We start from the raw sequence: 22219 nt of genomic DNA on the forward strand, positions 1-22219 counted from the left end.
CCATCACTATGACATACATGCTGAAACAGAATTAAATTAACACCTTGTGATGTCTGCCACTACAAGACAAACACTACTGATGTTATTTTCACCCTCATGTTCACTTTAATTGAGCCTTCTTGCTCATTTTCGTTGGTGTTCAATTAACAGGCAGCTTTCACATAATTAAACAAATTAGTTTGCATCCAGGTTTATTAGCACCTTTTTTTCTAGCATTTTGCCTTTATTGGATAGTAAAGCTCAAGAGAGACAAGGGGGCGGGGCATGCAGCAAAGGCAAATTTTTAGTTAATTTTATAATGTCATGATTCAGATTGTTTTAAGTGTGGCTGCATGAGCTTCTTATCCATAGTCAGTGTATTACCTACAGGAGATGGAGGTCGACACGCCCCCAGTTTGGAGAAGCAGCAGGAGTGCTGGTGTAGGAAGCTAAGTAATACACTGCTGTGGAGCAAAATGTATAATGCCAATTCCAAAAAACAGGATGTCTCGCTGAAATAAGCAGGGACGTCATCTGGATGGAAGCATGTTGTTCCAAAACCTGTATGTACCTTTCAGCATTAACCCCTGTACTATCAGAGCTGCAGTCTTTTGAAGTTAGTGCTGGTGACATTCTGGATGGTCTTTTTCCTCTTTAGCCCTCTTTAGATTTGTGAAAACAGTCTGAAATGTGGACTTGTCAGACCACAGCACACTTTTCCACTTTGTGTCAGTCCATCTCAGTCTAGGTCTGCAGTGTTTCTGGATGTTGTTGATATATGTCTTTGTCTTTGCATGGTAGAGTCTGAACTTGCATTTGTAGATGCAGAGACAAACTGTGTTTACTGACAACAGTTTTCTAAAGTGTTCCTCAGCCCATGTAGTATCCTTTATACAATGATGTGGTTTTTAATGCAGTTTTTAATGCAGTGCAGCCTGAGGGGTCAAAGGTCACAGACATTCAATGTTGGTTTTCAGGCTTGCCCTTTTATGTGCAGGGATTTCTCTGGATTCTCTGAATCTTTTCATGATATTATGGATTCTAGATAGTGAAATCTCTAAATTCCTGCAGTTGAGAAATGTTCTTAAACTGTTGGACTGCCCAGATAATTTTTCACAAAGTGGTGAACCTCACTCCATCCATGCTTGTGAAAGACTGAGCCTTTTGAGGACGCCCCTTTAATGTCCAGTCATGATACTGTCAAATGTTACCAACTCACCTGTTTACCTGTGGAACGTTCCAGACAGGTGTTTTTGGAGCGTTCCAAACCACTTCCCCAGACTTTTGTTGCAATGTGTCGCATGTTGTCTTTGTACTGTATTTAATTTAACATTAATTGAAAATGATTTTCAAATCACTACATCATGTTTTATTTATGGTTTTTGTTGATCTCTTTTAGGGCCTAGTGTAGTTCACGTTGCTTTGCCTTGCCTTGTTGGAAAATAAAAAATAAAATATAAAAATATATAAATATAAAAGCAAATAAAAACCTGTGACTTGCTGCTTACTCTCTAAAACACCTCCATAACAGTGTCAAAAACAACTTAACATCATAGCATAGCATCTTAGAAGTAATCTTCATGACAGACCACTTGTATTGGATTGCATTTTGGCAAAAGAAAAAGCGTTTGTAATAGTAGTAATTGTTTCCCAGCTGGTTTTATTTCTCCTGCTGTAAGCTGATTTTTGACGTACTGAAAGGAACTGAAATAAACGGCTGCCTGGAAGGAAGAAAATCAATCTCAAAAACTTGATGTAATCCTGGGAAAGTATGCAATTTATTGGTAATGGGCCAAATCAGTAGTCAGAATGAAGCCCTTGCAATACATCATTTCATCAGTAAAAACCAGCAGGGTCCTTTGAAGAAGCCAGTTTGAGCTTGATAGACAGGCAGAGGTCGAATCCTTTTGCTCATGTGAACCTGTGCATGTTTATGCAGGAGAGCAGGGGTTCCCAAACTTTTTCAGCTTGAGCACCAAAAGAGAAATTTGGTGTCTCCTGGCATCCAAACTTACAAAGTTCATTATTAGAAGGTAGCTCAATTTATGAAATATATTCACATTCAAGTTTTATGGTAGGAACACATTTTCACACTAAAAACTAAAAAGAAAAACATTCCACCATCAATAAGCACGTCATTGACTCAGTCAGATTATTAACTAACCTGTGGTGAAGTGTTTACAACAGATGAACACTACATGAATCAACTCACTCAGCACTACAGGCTGATGTGTACAGTTCATACCACTTAGCATAGCTAGGGGGCCATATGAACAAAATGTTCAAAAAGTGTTGTGTTTATCTGTTTAACTTCAGTCAGGGTGGACACGTCTCCTCCATCCCTCCTGGGATCCGCACCCAAATTGATGATTGCAAGATTAAGATCCCTAGCATTATCCACTGAAATGCAGAAGAGTTTTTGATTTGAAACAGATGCAGGGAGTGTTGAGTTTGTATTAACAGCATAAAACAGTAACATTAACATGGAAAATGGGAGCGGCTCAAAATGGGACTTCATACCAAAATACTGTAGCAACTAGGGATGCTCTGTTGATCAAACGCAAACTTTAATTTAGACTAGCTGACTCGTCGTGCTTTTCATTTTGTATATCAAGACACTGCCAAACTGCATTCACTGTATGAACTGCCATCTGTCCAACTTTGTGACAACAGCATACAGGGTTTGGTGGACCATAAGGGCGTTCATGCTGGGCAATAACAGCTTAAAGGCAACAGGTAACTGGCACTGTGCATGAATAAAATATTAATAAATACTTTAATCGACTAATATTTCTTGTGCCAGCGTTTAATCGTGTAGTTGACTAAACGTGTACATCCCTAGTAGCGATGGCCCACATTCTCCATCATGCCTAATGCTGTTTCATGTTCCAAAATGTTTTATGTTCCAAATACAAAATGTTTTTTCATAATGTCTGTAATGTGTGTGTTCAGAACATGGTGGTTTATGTTGGTAGCCTAATTGCTATTTTTGTGCTGCCTTACAGTTTTGACCATTAGACAGGAAGCTGTTACATTTCTTGACTCCAGTTGTTTTACTTTTGTGCTTTAAAATTCTTGTGTCCTGTGTCGAATGTCACGACAGTTGTCATCACTGAGAGCTGCTTCTGGTCTCATGCCTGCCACAATAGAGTGTTTGCAACTACATCACGGTTTGGTCAGTAATCCTGATGCGTGGCCATGTTGGAGGTACTGGGGTGTAAACAACCAAATGAATTACACGCTGAAAATTCAATTCAAGATGATTTTAGGATGTCTGAACCATGGAAAAGTTCAGGAACACATGTGGATGTTGGCAGAACTTAGAGAGACGAGAAACTAAGGTTAATAGGTGGTGAAGATCCTGTCCTTTCTCCCCACCTCCTGTCTTTTGTCTCCAGGTGACAATAACCTGATTGGTTTTCAACAACACTGGTCAGGCCTAGTTTTGTTGCATCATATTTCATTTGTTTGGCACAGCCACTTTGTCCCAGCTTCCACACATATTAAGAACTTTTTGTTATCTTTAAATAATGGCCTGCTACTCTCTACCCTTGAGGTAAATAAAGATCCAGTCATGCAATTTACTCTGAAAATAAAAATGGGTCCATGGGTCTAGCTTCCTGGTTTTACTTCTGCAGTATGCAGCCAATGAAATTTGCACAGTAGAGTTTGTCCTGCTTGCCCACAAGTTTCTGCTTGGCCCTTTGACTTTTCACTTCATGATGTCACAGATTTTTAAATTGCTTTTCTCAGTTTGAGGAAAGTTTTACAAATACAAAACCTCCAGGATCAAAAATTTGAAATACGCAGAGTCATAACTGATCTTGTTTGCAGTTGGAGGTGTCCTGACAACAGTCTTACAGACATCTCTTTTATAAAGGAAGCTTATGGGGAAAATGCTTTTTGGGCCACAGGGGAATTTTTTTGATGCAATACTGTGAGGGGCCGCAGGGAAAAACTGGAAAGAGGGCTGAGCTACACTGCCCAGTCTAGGTTCTGTTATAAGTCCATGGTCATGACCCTAAGTTTGGGAAACGCTAAGGTAGGGGACTATGGTGTTAATGTGTTTACCAGTCAGCACCAGGGACCAGAGAGCCACTGTACTGAACTCACCTGTATCCACCAGAAAGACTCCGTAGTTGTTATGCAGGTCAGAGCTGTCCGGGCAGTTCTCTATACCTTTCACATACACTTCATTGGCTTCAGCAAAGCGTTTCTGTGGGAGAAGCAGAAGAAATGAATAAAGGATGAAAACTGGAATGAACCAGACCAAGGTCACAGGAAGCTGCAGTGTTTACAAGTGAACAGCCTCTCTAATGGTGTTTATAGCTGCCCGCAGAGAGATTAAGCATCTACAGCCAAAGCTCATTTAATTCAGTCATGAAGTAGTGATGAGTTACAACACGCCTGCAGGCTCCAAAGTCAGATGTGATACATATGTGTGTGTATGTGTGTGTTTTGTGTGTTCTGGTTGTTTCACCTGCTCAGCATAGAGTGACGCCAGACTGGAGTACGCGTCAGCAAAATGTGGGCCGAAGCGAATGGAGTCCTTCAGCAGAGTCACGGCCTCTTTCTCCTTCCCCTGGGACCTGGAGCACAGAATCAGCTTCATCAATATCATCATCGTCGTCAGCATCATCACCATCCTCCACATTATCCTAATCATCCTCATCATCGTCGTCAGAATCATCATCAGTGTTAGGGGTAACTTTATTATTTACTTTTTTGTTGTAATGAACAATGTTACAGTGTTAATTTTGCAATTCAAGTTCTTCGTTGAAAAAATTAGTAACCTGTTATGGTTTGGAGCTGCAACAATTAATCAATTAACCAATAATTAATCAACTACTATACTATTTTGTTAATCAATTAACTGTTTTGAATCATTGAGTTTACTCCTCTCTGACAGTAAGCTGAATATCTTTGGGTTGTGGACAACACAAGACATTTAAGGATGTCATCTTGACTTCTGGGATACAGTGATCTCCATTTTTCTCCATTCTGTGGATTTTACAACTAATCGATTATTGAGAAAATAACTGACAGATTAATCAGTTGTTGCAGCTCTATTACAACTTTACTGTATTTCTCCACTGCAAGAAACTAACAACAGTAAGTCAAGGGTAAGTCTCTGGTCTTTGCTGTCAAAATAGTGCAAAATGAATTCCCAAAAAAGGACAGGCAAGTCTTAAGTCAAGTCCCAAGTCCTCTAGACTGGCACCCTGAACAGCATTTTGTCCAGTTTTGTCCACTAGAAGGTCACTCTAGAGGGCATTTTAACCATGTTTTGTCCATTAGAGGAGCACCTTAGAGGGAACTTCACCACATTTTGTTAGGTTGTGTTAAGTTCTGTTGTTAGTTATGTGGGTCGAGTCATCATCTCTGACCTGTACTACTATCTCATTAACAACGTTGCCATTATCTTCACCATAATCATCATCATCAAGCTATATTAACATACTCTCATCATCCATCACTATCATCATCATCATCATCATCATTAGTAGTAAGAGTTTGATACTTTCAATCATAACCATAGACTCCACCTAGTAGTCGTTTTTCATTTCATTGTCATACAGTTGTACACATAACTTATTCATGTCCATAAAACAAATAGCACACATACAGACACACACTCACACAGAGCAGTGGTGGACTTGCAGCGGTGGATCGATGGCTCAGTTGGTCTGTTTGTACTCACAGCTCCAGTGATAACACAGAGATGGTAATGGAGCTGAGCCATAATAATGGACTTCATTTTAGCTTCTATTATTGATGTAATTTTCTATTAGAGCCAGCAGAGCTCAGGGCAGTCCATGCTGTTTGACCTCAAAACAAACACAAAATCTCAGCAGCTGTACAAAGAGCTTGTCAGATTACAGTGGTGGTGTCACGAGTTGGGGTAATTGACGACTTTCATTAAGCCAGCGTGGTGAATCATTATTTTTCAGAACCGACAGCCTCTGACTCCAGTATGACTAATGCCACTGCATCTTCAGCTGACCATTCATTTCCATCTGAGTGCTCCGACTGTGTTTTCAAAAGATGTCTCTATTATGTTTGCGTCCACACATCATGATTCCAAGGTTCTGCATCATTACTGCAATGAATCATGGGCATTAAAGTTTCATACTATGTAGGTGACAATCTCCAGTTTAATCACAGATCACAACAAAAACACACTTGTCAGGGTGTCCTCAACCCTGACAACCCTCATCCACTTACAGGCTTTCTTCTGTGTTCACATGCTATGTTCTACAGCTGCACATTCAGTGATCGTAATGAACTTGAAATGATTTCTGACTGTCCTGGCACAGGTTCTTAGGGCTGCATGCTGTGTCTCCATGTCCCATTTATCATTTTCATATTGAATTTGCCCAGTTAGGTGAACCTAAGATGCTCGGTTACATTGGTGGCAGTGGCGTTTCATTTCTGTGGGCCGCTAGCAGTGTGTTTCTTTCAGTCATGCCCTTGTTATTTGCGCTATTGTTCAGCTTTAGCTTTGTTTCAGGCTTCAGAGGCTGAAAATAACTAAGTTAGGAACATGTGGTGCAGAGACCGAGACCTTTTTAAACCTGCTATTGTGCGATTAAAAGCAGGTGGGTAGGATAGCAGGGGGTACATCTCCTGGCAGACTGGCTTGCTTACAGGGGGTGCTTTTTATGGCAGAGGTGCTTTTTTCGGTACAACACTGGCTGCCCAGCAGGGATGTGAGAGTTGAGCTTACTGCTCCCTTCACTGGTGAATGGGGCCAGAGTTTTCTCAGCTGAGTGATACAGTTTGAGGTTGCTGTCAGGCCGAAGTGGGAAATGACAGTGACTACAGTGGTAAGTGTTGAGCTGGAGATCCTCCCAACAATGATGTTGGTGAACAATGATGTTCCACTCTGGATCACCATTTGCCAGTTTGGTAGACATGATCCGACCCCACAGGTTGCTTTACTTTTCAAACCACCATCACATACAAAGTCCCAGAGTTGGGACAAAGTTATTGTGTTGCAACAATAACAAGAAAATCCCCAGACTTAACTTTTAAGTCCACAATCAAGTTCCAATTCAAGATCAAAAAGTCCCAAGTTGAGTCCAAGTCTTAAAGGTTGAGTTTTGAGTCCTAAAAACAAATCATTACATGGTGTTTCCAAAATGCAAAAGGGACACACAAGAAGCAGTTATAATCAAGATATAGCAGGTTTAGTCAAATTCAATCTCTGCATTTACCCCATTATAAACATGAAACCTACACAAATACAGAGAGAAGATGCAAACTGTACACAGAAAGACCCAAACCCAACTGGGATTTCAACCCACAACCTTCTGGCTTCTTGGCTCTTGCTTCTTACAGCAGTCTTAACCACTGAACCACCATAAGATGGGGAAGTCAAGTGAAGGTGCAACAGTTGCTCCAAAAGTACTGGACAATGGGCCTCATGCATGAATGTTTTCTTATTTCTCTCTTATATTTGTTCTTGCAAAAAGCAGGCAGAGGAAGATAAGAAAATCCTACATGGGATTTATGAAATGTGCACTGACAGCCAAATCTGTTCTTACCCACCTGAGTGTGTGGATGAAATGCATTTGATCTTGAAACTAGATTCCAGACAGAACCCAGTAAATCCAGACTTAGGTGCTGTGTGCAAACCAACAAACTATTGACATTTGAGAGGTAGGGTTAAACTTAGAAGAAAAGACAGAAAGCAGGAAAAAGGAAATGCTACCTAAGGAGGGCAGCCAAAAGAAAAATTTGAGACGTTTCTTTGTTGAAGTGCAAAAGCTTGTCCAAATAATATGTGATGCACAGAATCTGTTTAATATAAGGTACTATAACATGATCTATGAAGGAACATTTGCAGTTCAGCACAGAATCACGGGCTAGAATCTGTCAATCATCATATAATAAGCAGATTATTTGAAGCCTTTCCAAGACTAATGGTCTTGTCCAGATAGGAACCTAGTATTTGCAAAACTCTTGTGAGATTTGTTTCTTTATTGTGCATGTTGTACAAACTATTTATGTTTCATAATGTGACAATGCTATTGTTAAGATCTGCTTAAGTTTAATGGTAGGGTTAGGGAGAGATCACTGTTAAATTGAGCACTGTCTTGAGATCTTTTGAGAACAGTCCTGCCGTGAACTCCACACACACACACACACACCACAGTAACCATACATTAACCTTTATCCTCCACCAGCCAGATTGAAACACGGTGTTTCTGTTTTTTTACACAATTTTTAGCATCTAATGATGAGGAAAATCTCATCTTCACAGGGGACTAGTACCCAAGATGGTGTGATTAAAACCAAAGTACTGCAAAGCACTGAGCTCCCACAGATCAGCTCTTCATCTCTACTTATGTCAGTCTGACCTCACTAGTTTAAAACCTGCTGCTTAAAAGAATGCCATGCTTTCTAGACATAATTAATAGTCACTGATGGAACATTAAGACTGCCTCCAGCTGGGAGGGTTATTGCTATTTTTTTCCCGGAAACCTTCGTAGATGAAAACACTTTCTTTCTATTAAAAGCTGTTCAAAAGTTGCTAACAGGCCATGAGCAAGGTCTCCAGTGTGTGATCACAAGTGAGTGCCGTTGCCATACATCTGCTCTAAAACAGCCTTTCAGTGTGTGAGAGTGTGTGCGCCTTACTTGAGGAGGTTTCCCAGGTTGAACAGAGCTCGGTTATGCTGGGGGTTGATGTCCAGTGCTTTCCTGTAGTAGCGCTCGGCCTCCTCCGGGCTGCGGGTCAGAGTGCCCAGATTGTTCATGGCGCTGGCATGGCGGGGGTATAACCTGAGAGGAGGGGAGGGGAGGAGAGAGAACAGAGGAGAGGGGGGGGAGGGAGAGGAGAAGAGGACGGTATTTATTGAGAAGATCTTGTAGAAAAATGGAAATGTTGACTTTACTGAGGGGAATTAGACCTTTTTTGCCACTTGGGGGCAGCAGAAAGTAGTAAACACTGACACATCTTAACCTCATAAGTTGATAGTGTGAACTGAGCACATCCAGCAGTCATGGAACAGTATTAGCCAGACGGTCAGCTCTCCAGCTCTGGAACTGAACATCGCTGTCAAACTCTGTTCATCTCTGGAACCACTAATGGCTGCACGCTTCCAGAGGGAAGCACACCATAACATGATCTTGATTGGACTAAGTGCCTTGTCACAGTGATAAGCATTATCTTCAGAGCAAATGGTGCAGATAAATCAGCAGTGAGTGTGTTGAAGCTGCAGCCAGCAGCCTCTCTGCTGACATTTACTGCTGCTCTCCATCACTGCTACAAAAGACCGCCATGTAATTGAAATACACTTTTATAGTTAGTGCCCATAATGGTGACACGAGCCTGACAAGATGCCCCAGGGCAAGAAGTGAGCGGGTGCCGTGGCAACATTCTTTACTGTTTCTATGGTAACTTTGTTGCGTGTGTTTCATAGGTCGGTGTTTCACAGCGTGTAATGAGGAGCAGCTGGAAACATCAGGAGGAAACAACACTGATCAACAGAGTCCACCTGTTCACTGAAAGCTGCTTCATCAGAGTGACCAAAGAAAGATCTGCTTAGACTGTTAGAACCTACACAGTCAGATGTCTTTGCTTCCTCTACCCACCTGTAGACAACAGGTCTGCTGCTATAGGCCAACAGTCACAAACAGTGACCATCTAATGCAAGAAACGCATATTATCTAAAGCTTATTTTTGCATTGTCAGGTTTAGGTTTGGGTTGATGAATGAAGCCTTCACCTTTGACCACTGCATCCTCTACCATCATGATTGTATTCGAGGTACTGTATCCCCGCAGAGTTGTTGCCCACATTCTGTTTTTGACATTTGGGAGAGGAAATTAAAAAAAAGTTATTGCTGGAATTCTAATGTAATTTGTCTTATTTTCTTATGAAACACAACAAAGTTAGTGACGTGTGGTGCCGAGATGACGGCCCTGTAAGACCCAGCAACAATGTCAGCGTCCATCGTAATGTTTCACTGTGGACATATCATATGCCAATTTGGTAGACAACGCCCAACCCTTGTCCAGCTAGTCCTGTTCTGTAAACATGGGAGGATCAATACTAGACATATTTCATTTAAAGAAGAATATAATTTTAGCTTGAACAGGCCCACTTCATTAATTAAATAACTGCTTTCTGCAGTACTTGTCTACTAGAAAGAAAGTACATGAAACTACATGAAACTGCTCACAACAAGGTCCGTGGATTATCTCAGGTAACTGGGTCATGATTTTTGGAAAGAGGCACTGGTTCTGAATTTTTCAAATGTAGTTTTTTGGTTCTTTAAGCACCAAAGCCAAATGCCATTGAGTCCCGACATATTACAGAGAAGGCTTACATCTCTACAGCTGATATCTCCAACACTCTCCAACTCGCACCAAAAGAATCTTGATGGGCAAACAGCGCTACAGGTCACTGGAAAAATATGTATTTTCAATATGGGGATGAACTATTCCTTTAAAGTTTGCTCAAACGCTGTGGCCACGGCTTAAATTACTAAAAATGTCATATATCCTGAATGCTTTGTGCAACTGCAACCATATTCATTGGACATGTGTAGGTATGATGTCTGAGTGACGGTGGTGCTGTAACAGCATCATCTAACTACAAAGAAATCTCTGTCTGTATGTATTTGTATATGACTGTCCTTCACGTATCATGAGAACCTTTCATCTGATGTACTTGAGACTTCGGGCTGAGGATATAAGGGAGTGCACCATCGAGTGGGAGGTCAATCAGATGATCGGTTCTCAAGAACACTGCAAGCAGCCATACCATAGCTCTCGGCAATGCTGCACTTTCCAGGGCCAAGCAAACAATTCTGTTTTGAACAGCCCCTCCCTTTATGGGCCCTGCATTACTAGAATAAAAATCTAAAACATAATGAATATCTGTCCCTCACTCTACTTGATGGATTATGTCTGAAACAGACCAGTTAATGCAAGAGGAAATAGCCCCAAAAAAGACAGCTGTTAAAGAACTTTGGGACTGGAAGGGAAGTAACTTTGGGATTTAAAACTGTAAGGGATTCAAAGGGATCTCTGTCTCTGAGAAGAACAAGGGAGAGAGTAGGGAGCCGAGGCTGGTTAATTAAAGTGAGAGTGAGTGGTCTGGTGGGTTTCACGTTATTATGGGCTGGGATGTGGTTTGGAGCTGGATGAAAGCTGCTGAGGCTCTGTGCTCGGGGTTTGGCAGGCTGGATTAGCAGGGAGCTTGTTGTGCTGTGGAGCTCCCACATACTGGCAGCAGCACACAGCTCTGCAGGACGGCAGGAGAGAAGGGAGGAGGGAAGGCTAAGAAGCAGAGAGGGCAGAGAGATGAGAGATGGAGGGGAGGAATGCAGCGACTGGGAATTATGAGAAGGGTGCTGAAGATGCTACATGCATCTATTACAAGATGAGAAAAAGAGGAGGGAACAGAAGAAAACAAGTGGCAGTGAAGGAGAAGCACAGCACAAATGAGACAGTGTCAGGAGCACTGATTACAGCTGAACAATGAATTGTTTTGACAAGTATCTTCAAATCCTGGTTTGACTGATTGATTTCACGAGTTTATAGACGGGCTTCATGGGTGATCCCATCAAAAGTGGACGAGCGTGAGGCACACTGAAGATGAGATCTGATCTCACAGTCTGTACACAGTGTGCCCTGAACCACATTCATCTGGAGTCTGTAAGCACACATGGAACAGCTGCTTGTTCCATTACTGTAGATAACAAGTAACCACCACACCACTTTAAAAATCACACAATTTCGTGAGTTGTTGAATGAGGCGAAACCTAATAAATTTTGTGAAACACTGTTTACAACAAATTCTTAACTATTTTGGTCTTCTTGTAAATACGGCAAATGTTATATATTAAGTTATTGCCAGGGGTGGAAGTGACTAATTACAAATACTCAAATTACTATAATTAAGTAGTTTTTTGGGGTACTTGCACTTTCACAGGTAGATTTTCAAGATTACTCATACTTAAATATGCATTACATTATGTAATACTTAGTTATTTATAAAATCAGAATTGAGTACTGAGTACAATTTGAATTAATAGCCAAATGTTTTATCTGCATTTTTATAGACAATAAAGGTATCTGATCACGGGCCAATTAAAACCACAACATACAGTAAAAAACACTGCAGCAGGCACAGGTTTGGAGTAAGAATCTTAGTTATCTATCGATGAATTGCTGTTAAGAATTTAACCAATTAAAAATGTATTAATCAATATTCAATCGACACTCTAGAAAGGGTCTAGATCTAACAGTACTGTACCTCATTTAACATTGCTTTGTCTGGCAGTCAGGCACTTCAGATCTAGTACTCTCATAGTTAACTGTTAATAAGTGCATAGTTAAGTATGTAAAATGAAGTATGTAAAAATCTTTATTGAGCTTAACTAATATACCTATAATGTTCTATAATGTCTGGATTTATATAAGTTAATAATTATTGTTCACATTTATAAACAAGTACAGAAACTCATAAGGCTTTAATTAATGTTCTTAAGCAGTCAATAAACTGTAAACAAGTTACTTATAAGTGCTTATCAATGTTTTAGAGGCTAACAATAAATGTGTTTATGATGCTGTTAAGACATATTAATGTAACAAGTATCATATAAAGGCCTTATTACCTATTAACTGATGCTTATTACAAGCACTGTAACATAAAGGGTCACCCTTATTCTGAATGCAACATATTCTGATTAAGCCGGGTGGGATTCGCTGGTATTGTTCTGGTTTCAGGAGCATTCTTTGAACATGCAAACAGCAGATTCAGAATGTGTGTGTCAGTTGTGGTTTTTGCTGCAGTGTGTGACACACGGCCTCTCGCCTGTTTACAGTCAGCTCTGCACTTTATAAATAAACCAACCAGCAGACAGCTCGCCAGGCTGAGGCACAGACTCGTGAACACAAGAAAAGCCCACATTTCTGGTCGGAGAGGGAAACACATCTACACTGTAAGAACAGAAAAGTTGAGAAGTCTCAGAATTTCAAGCTTGCTTCAGTATATTTTTGAGTTTTGAGAACTAAAACTCTTATGTTTTGAAAAAGGTTTACCAACTAATAACGATCTTTCAATTCATTTCTTTGGATAAAGTAAATCGAAAATCTTTCTGTTTTAGAACCCTCCAAAAATTTGTATTTCAAAAACTGATGAGTAAACACATTGAAGTGAAAGTGAATAACAGTTAATAATTTAACATTTCCAATTGCAACCATTCAATTTTTAAAGTCAATAAAATAAATAAATAAAAGATTCAATAAAAGATTATAAGCTGGCAAAACTTGGTTGAGTTCATTTCAACTCAAAAGTCTGAGTTTGATTCAAAAGTCATAAATCTAGTGAAGGTAGCTGTCTTGAAATTACATTTTGTGTTCATTTTCTTTACAGTGTAATCTAAAATAGGGGGGAAGGGGAGAAAATAGGGGAGAAAAATTTAACATCACCTGTCACAGATAAAGAGATTCCAGATTCCAGATGCATCTGAATCATATTACAGATGAAGTAATCTGAATAAGGGAGAGATGGATGAAAGGGAAAACATGAGCGAGGAGCCTCAGGTTCCTCAGGAAGCCTCTGCAGTGACAGGAAGGACTAATGGACGCTCCCTTTCATTAATGCAGCCTGTGTGTGTGATAGATGAACAGAGCACGAGCTCTGAGCTGAAACAAGGCCATTACACGCATGAGAACGTGCACCCAAAGGTGTGCGTGCACTTGCTAACATGTATCTTCACATTAATCTGATGGTTTATTAATTACACTGAGTTTAATCGTGTGAGAAGGAACAACCGCATTTATCAACAAGATGAGTCCTTTACAATAAAAATGAAAGGTTGCTTTGAAGCCCAGTGTGTACATGTGCCGCTAATGCTGTCGTACTTCAACGGTTCAATTCCCTACAGAGCCACCCTGACTAAAAATAAAGTGTATACACCTTACAGTATGCACAGTATAGGATGGTACATTGGATAAAAGCCAGTGTATGCTTTCTTCAAGGTTCCATGAAATAAAAACACCTTATATTCTCTGCAGTAACCTTGAGTTCCAGGCTATCCATTATGCTCAAAACGCATGTGAAAAATGCACCTCTATAACACGACCATCTTCTCTTTCTGCAAAAGGTCAAAACAGTCAAGGACATGTTCAACTTGAAGCTGCAACAACAAAAATACATGTTTTTCTCCATCAGAGTTTTGGAGATATCAGCTGCAATGATGTCTGTCTTCTCTCCAATATAATGGGACTAAACGGCACTCAGCCTGCGGTGATCAACAACTGCTTCAGTTGAAATCTTGCTTCACTTTGAGACAGTGTATATGAGGGTCATGTTAATGTTGGTCTCCTCTGGTTGCATCTGGCAGTTGTGGTGACATTGCAGTAGGTGCTTCACCATCTGTTGCCTGGTGGGGATCAGCACTCTACAGAGTGACCTCTTCTAGTTCAAGTCTGTTTACTTTCCTGATACTGGGTTTGAATTGGGTGTGACTGTGTTTGGATATTTAATATGAAAATTCCGTAATTATTTCCACAAAACAATGATATAAAAAAATCTACGTCAGTTGTCCCACTCAAACAGCTGCATCTGTGAGTCTGATCCAACTCAACAACGAGGAACCAAACTGAACTGATGTGTTTAAAAAAAAAGAAAGTTAGACAATAAAATAAAAGGTATTTTGTCAAAGAAGCTTTGTGTATTTGAAGAGTGCACAGATGGTGGCTTCAGTTGCCCTTAGACAAAAGCTGTCTGACTGCAAATTAAAGAAGTGAAAATATTCTAAATATAGCATAGACGTAAACTGGTATTTAATTATTTTGTGTCTAAAATGCATTTTGCTGCTGACCCTGTCCACAGCAGTTCTTTGTTTAGCTTCCTACAGCGGTTCTCCTGAGGGAGGCGTCAATCAGAACCTGATCTGTCACACAGTGTTGAGAAATGGTCGAAGTTTTCAAGTTTATTTTCACTCAGATTCCTGTTGATGTTGAATGAGACACTCAACATACATTGTTTCATTTTTGAATTTCAATTCAATTTCTCAAACTACTGAACACTGTAACCGTGCATTTGTTGGGACTATTTCCAGCAGCGGATTAAGTCAGATTTGGTGCTCTAGGGAGTATTTGGGGCAACATGATTGTTTATGTGGGACTGAATATGTGTGTGTGTGTGTGTGTGTGTGTGTGTGTGTGTGTGTGTGTGTGTGTGTGTGTGTGTGTGATACAAAACTTGTCTTTTATTTTGAAGCAGTTACAGGAAATACAGTGTCTCAGTCAGTGAGCTAGCTTTGTGCAATGGTTCATCAAAAGTGCGCCTACAAAACAAACCAGAAGTTGTTTTCATTATTTTTTGACAGCAGATCAGTTTGAAATATTACACAGATTAATTTTATAATAAAGAGAAAATATATTTTAAAAAAGGCTAATTAGCCCTGAATATTTTTTATTTTCATTTGAAACTCCCAGCCCCCAAAATATCTGCTTAGAAAAATTAAACAATGTAGTTGAAGACTTCTCCTCTGTAAAGTATTTCAGTTCTGTACACAATATGATCAATACTTTGATTCATGGAGCACTCGAGACTGAATTCATTATATGAAAGACTGAATTTATATGTTGACTCATGATCTGAGCCAGTATAAAGCTAATGTCCGAGAGCTTATTTGAAACAGCCCCTGTTGGTATTACAGCTGAGGATGGGAGGGTGGCGGTGGTGCTGGAGTGGGGGTGAGGGCCCAGTTTGGAAAGTTATGTCCCAGTTCATAACTGTTAATGGCAGGCCTGTGTTAGCCACACCCTGAGATCCTGTTTCATGTGGAACTATATTAAACAACGGAAGATAATGATCATCCTGAAGCCTTTTCATGGGACTTTTAAAACTCTTCCACTGGACAAAAATAACTGAACCTTAATTAACAAGCTAGATAAGTCTGTTTATATTATACATACCATTTTTAGCTATCCACTTTGCTGCCCCAATGTGGGACTAATAAAGGAATATTTTATCTTATCTTCTCTTATCCTCAGTTTAGCATAACTGACAGGCTGTTGGGCAAAAGAAGACTAGACAAGAAATATCATATGTCATGTTGGCAGTAATAGTAATAAGAGATGAGAGAGCACTTGTTCCTCATGTTCAGATGGGAATGAGGCCTGGATGCTGTCAGATAAGAAAACGCTCCAGTTTTTCCATTTTGTTCAACTCGTACAGACAAACACATCTAAACCCTACAGTAGCATGAGTACATACACAGTTAGCTGTGGCATATTTGCTGTGTGCTACACACACATACTGTACACACACGGTGACACACACTACTGCTTCATGCTTTCACCTACTGTCAGACTGGTTCAGCTTTTGCTTGATTTGACTGACTGACTTGATTCATCTGCTGAATTCAGTGGGAAAGCAGACTGACGTGTGTTCATGAAGGTGAGTGGACGATGTAAAGAACAAGTTAACATTACATTTTGTTTGCACCAACAAAATGTAAGAACTTGGAGCATATATTCCTTGCATCTTTTAGATAGTTTAGGTACCATGTCATAAAGTATTCTCTAACACTTTATGAATCACTAGCAAACCTGAACCCACCAGACCAGCCACTCTCACTTTAATTAATGCTTTATGAAGACACTGTGCTGTAAAATTAAAACTCAGTTTAATAAAAGTCCCTTGCTGTCAATATGAAAATGATATTGCTTAATTAAAATGAAACGCCCTTTTCCATTTGTATGTGCTACTGAACTAAAAATTAAAAAATGTAGGAAAGTTTAATCAATGCCAAAATAAATCAAAATAATGATAAATAATACTAAGAAGAATAAATATAATACCATATATCCTAAAATAAAAACCAGGTCTCAAATAATGGCTGGGGGAAAAGTGGATAAACTCCCAGTGTCATATTATATATATGCATAAAGACTAACCATAACGTATATTTCCGTTGCTTAATTTAATAAATTCAACAATAAAATCATGCTATTTTCAGCATTCTGTTGCTCTGCATCACTCTTCTAAAGTGTTACTGTCCAATTTCAGTCACTGCAAGTGTGTTGACATCTCAGCCAAATTGTATTCTGTAGTAGCATAGAAGTGAGAAGTTTTCCATTTTCTGTAAATGTTTCAGCAAATGTTTTTTTTTTTTTTTTTTTTTTTGTAAATAGAAACAGGAAGTGTTTAGTTTATATACTGTAAACGGTGTACTGCAATAACTTTAACAGGATAAATATGAGCTTTTTTTAAAAAAAAAAAATTCTTTATTGTTTGTATTATTCCATGATTGTAAAATGTATTGTATGTAACCAGGGCACCACTGAAAATGAGACCTTGGTCTCAAAGAGTTTTCCTGGCTAAATAAGGGTTAAATAAAATAAAAAAAATAATAAAAATGGGAGCAAATCAAAATTAGGATTTGTACTAAGATATGACCAATTACACTTATCAAACAGAGGCAATAAGATTTTTTTTTTAATGTTATTATTAACAGTTATCCTTGATGTGTTGGCAATGTTGTTTATATGACATTCATGCCAATAAAGCCTGTTGTGAACCTGAATTAAATTGAACAGAAATAAAGGCCTGCCTCAAATATAAACCTGTTTCAAATAAAAGCCTGTCACCCAATTTTCAGTGTACTCATACACATAAAAATCCAATGTTTCTCATGAAAGTGAATGTGAAATAGAGTTATCATTTTCCAATTGGCAAAATGCAAACTGACCTTCAAGATCAAAGTTTTGGTTCCTTTCCTGGTGAAAATGACAGGATTCTGCTATGCCTCTTTTCAGAAATGTGTTAAAGCTGACCAGTATGAAAGTGTGAAAAAAGTAATTTTACATTCACTTTCATCATCATTACAGAGTTATGTTTGGGGAAATATTTATTGTGGCAGTAAATATGCATTTTCAAACATGAAAATAAATTGTGAAATTCTAATTTGAATTTGATTTTTTTGTAATACATCAGCTACAAAAGGTCACAGATGTATTATGTTTCAAATTTATTGTTCCTATGTCTGAATGTATTTGTATAAAAATCAATATCACAGTACTTTTGCAATGTCACAATATGAAAAAAAGTTATTTTAAATTTCATCTTAACTCCTTCCATCAAAAAAAAAACATTATGTAACTTCCTGTATCACCACACAGTGAAACTCTCTTTGACAACACATTTACTTCAAACTGTCTGTATAACATGTCTAGATACACTACCTGTCACAATATATTTGGATTAAACTCCCTGTGCTACCATACTTCTGTATAAAACTTCAAGTTTCATTAAAGTCTGCATAGACTTTCATCGTCACCACACATGCAAACTCCTGAGGTCACCATGTATTTGCAGCTGCATTGTGACAAAGGACATTTTATGCAAATATATGGTGACAAAGTAAGTTTTCAGTAAAACATGTTTTGACATTTGGTGTTTTATGCAAATATTGAGCCAATTTATGGAGACATATAGTAGAGACTTTTTATGCAAATGTGTGGAGAGCGGCATTTGATATGACAGCCTCATGCAACAATGATAAAACACTGTGAAAGAAGCCGTGCTTCACAATAACTCTTTTAACTTTAGATACTTCACATATTTGACTTGAATACTTATTATTTTACTTGAGATCAAGATCTGAATTGTTTTTTCCATCAGTGCAAAGCAGCAAGAATGAGAAACCAATACTGGGCCAGCACTTATAAAGCATCTCACAGTAGGAAACTAGCTCTGACATTTAAAGTGTATGAGTAAAGGCAGCTATCCTAACTTAGGAAATGTCTGTCCTGATATTCAGGAGGAGTCTTAATCTGTTCAGAGCTACAGGAGATGGCATTCAGGCAGACACATTCTGCAGGAAGAGACTCTTTGAGGACAATAAGCTTGTACAATAAGATTGAACAATAACACAACAGACGTTGTGTAGGATGCGAAAGCAAATTAACTAAAGTCCTCAAAAACCTTTAAATGACAGGTAAAACGTGGCTTTGAAACAGTAATTTCAGTCTGTCACAACCAATCAGTCTTTGATTGCTCGTGTAGCTTCTGAGAGTCATTCACTTCCCAACCCTTCACAGTAAAATTATGGAAAAATCAGCTGCATTCACACATAATTCTGAAGCAGGAGTATTTTCAGTGTTTTACATTTAAATCAGTGTTTTAAAACAAAAACAATCTTCGTCCAGATGGACGTTTTGGTACCTTTTTGGGAATGACTTCCATTCATGCTAACACACCTGAAAATGCATATCACATGACCATTACTGTACATTACTGTACATACACTGGGCATGTGTGTGCTGGTGTAAACAGGAAACAGTCAGATACCAGGATAACAGGTTGAAAATGATTGGGCAGAGAAACATGACCACTCTTCTCATAATGCTCTTGGATAATGCTGTTTTTATTAAAACATTGACAATGTCAATGTCTCTGTGTTCTTTGTCCTTTTCTCCCAAACGTCCATTTGTGGATTTGTATCATTCTTTCCTTGTTTTGATTTGTTCCCTGTCTGTTGTTTTAATTTTGCAATGTGAAGCACTTTGGGCTGCATGTTTGTATCAAAGGTGATATATAAATAAAGCTGAGTTGAGTTGAGTTGTGTCTAAAGATGGTGGCTGAACACACTAATAGCAGGCTAACCAAAGTTAGCAGCTAACATACAATGGCTACAGTAACAGCTGGCTAACCAAAGCTAGCAGCTAACATACTTTGGCAAACTTTTAATTGGTATGTCAAACTGACAGACTGACTGACAGAACCTGCATTAGCAGTTTTCTGGAGTCTTCCCTTGTCACTCAGGTAATACAACATGGGTGCTAACTTTGTAAATAGCTGCTGCTCTGTTAGCCGTGTTGTGGTGTCCATGCTGCAGGTGTCAGCAGCTACAAGGCTACAAGGTTTGAGGTTTGCAGAAGTGAAAATTTGACTTGTGTAGAATGTGAACATACACATGAATGCAGCAGCTCTGTTTGCAACAACAGGAAACACCTTCACCCATGTGCTGTGTGACTTTGCAGGGAGTTGAATTAGCACAGACCTGAGGGCAGTGGTGTAGTGGTGGATGGCCTCCTGGTGCCGGCCGGTGTCTTTCAGGAAATTGGCGTAGTTGTAGTGGACTTTGGCATTGTGAGGCAGAGTCTGGATACCAGAGCTGAAACAAGGAGGAAGAGGAGGCATGAAGTGAGTCACTCGAAAGAAATGAGGAGCACACATCTGAGCAACATCACTGAAAGTACAAAAAGCCTTTCGAGGAGAGGAGCCTGATGTCTCTAGGGGAGCTGGAGTGACTTTGACTTCACCTGCACCAGAGATTGCCTTTCTTTTTTTTTTTGGCTTTGTCCTTCTGAATGCCCACACTGTAAAAACGAAAAAGTTGAGAAAATTCAGAATTTCAAGGCAACTTGAGTTTTGACTCCAGTCTTTGAGTTTTAGAAACTCAAACTCAATCATGGAAGTGAAAGTGAATAATGGTTAAGAATTTAATATTTTCAATTGCAACCATTTCATCTAAGCACCCACATAATGACAAATCAGGTTCATGGCTCACTGTCAACAGTTTCTAAAATATACATTTCTGGGGGGTTTCTAAGGCCACGTTTACATGACAACGTTCTTGTTAAGAACTGAAAAGTTGCTCCTTTGCATTTTAAAAAAGTTCCACATTCAGACAACGACTAAAAAAGTCTGCAGTATGCATGCCAGGCCAGTAGTTGGCAGTGTAACTTTATAATAAAACACAGAATATCACATGTGCCTGCGCACCGCTTTCTTCTACAACTAATACACCTCTGCTGGTCACAGTAATGGTGCGGCAAATCTACATTTTTTGGGAAGATCATTAATAAAGTCTATTTGATTCAACAGCACAAACATAACTCAACAGTCTGTTTTCACAGGATCTGCATGTTGCCAGTTTACACGGTGACAGTAAGGGTGGTGTTTTAAAAAGATTTCACTCTGGAACCCAGTTTCAAAACTTTGCTTTTCTCTTTTTGTAAGAGACTGACGAAAATGAAACAAAAGTTTACCATTTGATACTGAAGGCATTGCGTAAACAGCACCTAAAACATAAAGATTCAAGTTGATCTTAAAGAAAAGTAAATTATCTCAACAGTTTTAAACCTCTTGTCGAGACTGCAAACATGACAACATCATCACATTCACATGATGACCAAAAACTTACAGTGCAGTGTGCAGTTTTCCGTCTATATGTGTGAATATTTCTGATCTGTTTTCTATCAACACAATGCATAAGCACTGCAGTGTGTGTGTGTGTGTGTGTGTGTGCGCACACAATGGGTGTGGATGAGTAAAGGATAGCACCAGTGTCTGCGCTCAGAGCAGACAGCGTTGGTGATCAGAGCAGAGGGATTAAAGTCTAGCAGTGAAGTTGTCTAGTTTGCTCATGAAAACACTACAGGAGAAATCCAAGAAGTTCTGTGTTTTGTTTCCCAGCTGCTTGGTGAAGTGAAGAGAGAGTCTGTGGGATTAAAGCTGAGCAGAGTGAGCTCCTCTCTGACTGTAGAGCACACTCTGCTCTGCCTAGAATAACACTAGAAATGCCAGAATCCAATTACTACTTGAATGGCCATAAGCATCATTCTTACCTTTGACTTCCAAACTCTATTATTTCTCATGAAAAATACCAGACTGAGAGATTAATGCATTTATTCTGTTAGTTTATCTTCTTACACCAAATATACATTTTGTCAAATGTATTGATCAATATGGATGCTACTGCATGTAGTAAACCACAATGACTGATATTCACAGCAGTATTTTTCTGTAGGATAATAACCATCAGTGATCCCATTCTACTCAGAGTGAGAGACAGTTTATCTATTTTATAAGATTATAAACATGTTATTTTGATATTAATAATAACACATTTTGACCTAGAACCATCACAAAAAATAATCATAGCCTATGGGAAAAGGCAGGAAACGAGTACAAAAATAAAACCAAAAAACACTGGTATTTGTACTAAGTAAGGGCGCTTTGTGTTTGAGAGCTTTAACACAAAAATTCAGTGAGTTATAGCTGCTGAGACAAAAAGTGTTACAACCGTCCCTGGTCTCCCCTACTTTATTTTATTTCAGTCTAAAAGACTTATGATGTTCTATTGACAGAGACGTTGACAGCTGCTAAGCAACCAAGATGCATCTCTAACTGCGTAAAAAGTTCTAAACAATATAACAGTGGCAGTTTCTATGTGGTCAGTATGACTGCTTGTGGCTGA

The 22219-nt window shown here is 39.1% G+C and overlaps 1 protein-coding gene across 1 annotated transcript in view; it reads right to left on the minus strand.

Moving 5' to 3' along the window:
• The window catches only part of tmtc1 (transmembrane O-mannosyltransferase targeting cadherins 1), a 212900-nt gene that overhangs the window by 25195 nt on the left and 165486 nt on the right, over positions 1 to 22219 (minus strand). Inside the window, exons 10-13 of the mRNA XM_084711318.1 lie at positions 20018 to 20131; positions 8623 to 8766; positions 4460 to 4568; positions 4093 to 4195 (exon numbers count right to left, since the gene is read on the minus strand). Coding sequence (XP_084567444.1) covers positions 4093 to 4195; positions 4460 to 4568; positions 8623 to 8766; positions 20018 to 20131 — 470 coding nt within the window. The remainder of the gene's footprint in view (positions 1 to 4092; positions 4196 to 4459; positions 4569 to 8622; positions 8767 to 20017; positions 20132 to 22219) is intronic.

This window comes from Lutjanus erythropterus, chromosome 22 (genome assembly GCF_056507025.1).
Source record: "Lutjanus erythropterus isolate fLutEry1 chromosome 22, fLutEry1.hap2, whole genome shotgun sequence".
Classification (NCBI taxonomy): Eukaryota; Metazoa; Chordata; class Actinopteri; order Lutjaniformes; family Lutjanidae; genus Lutjanus; species Lutjanus erythropterus.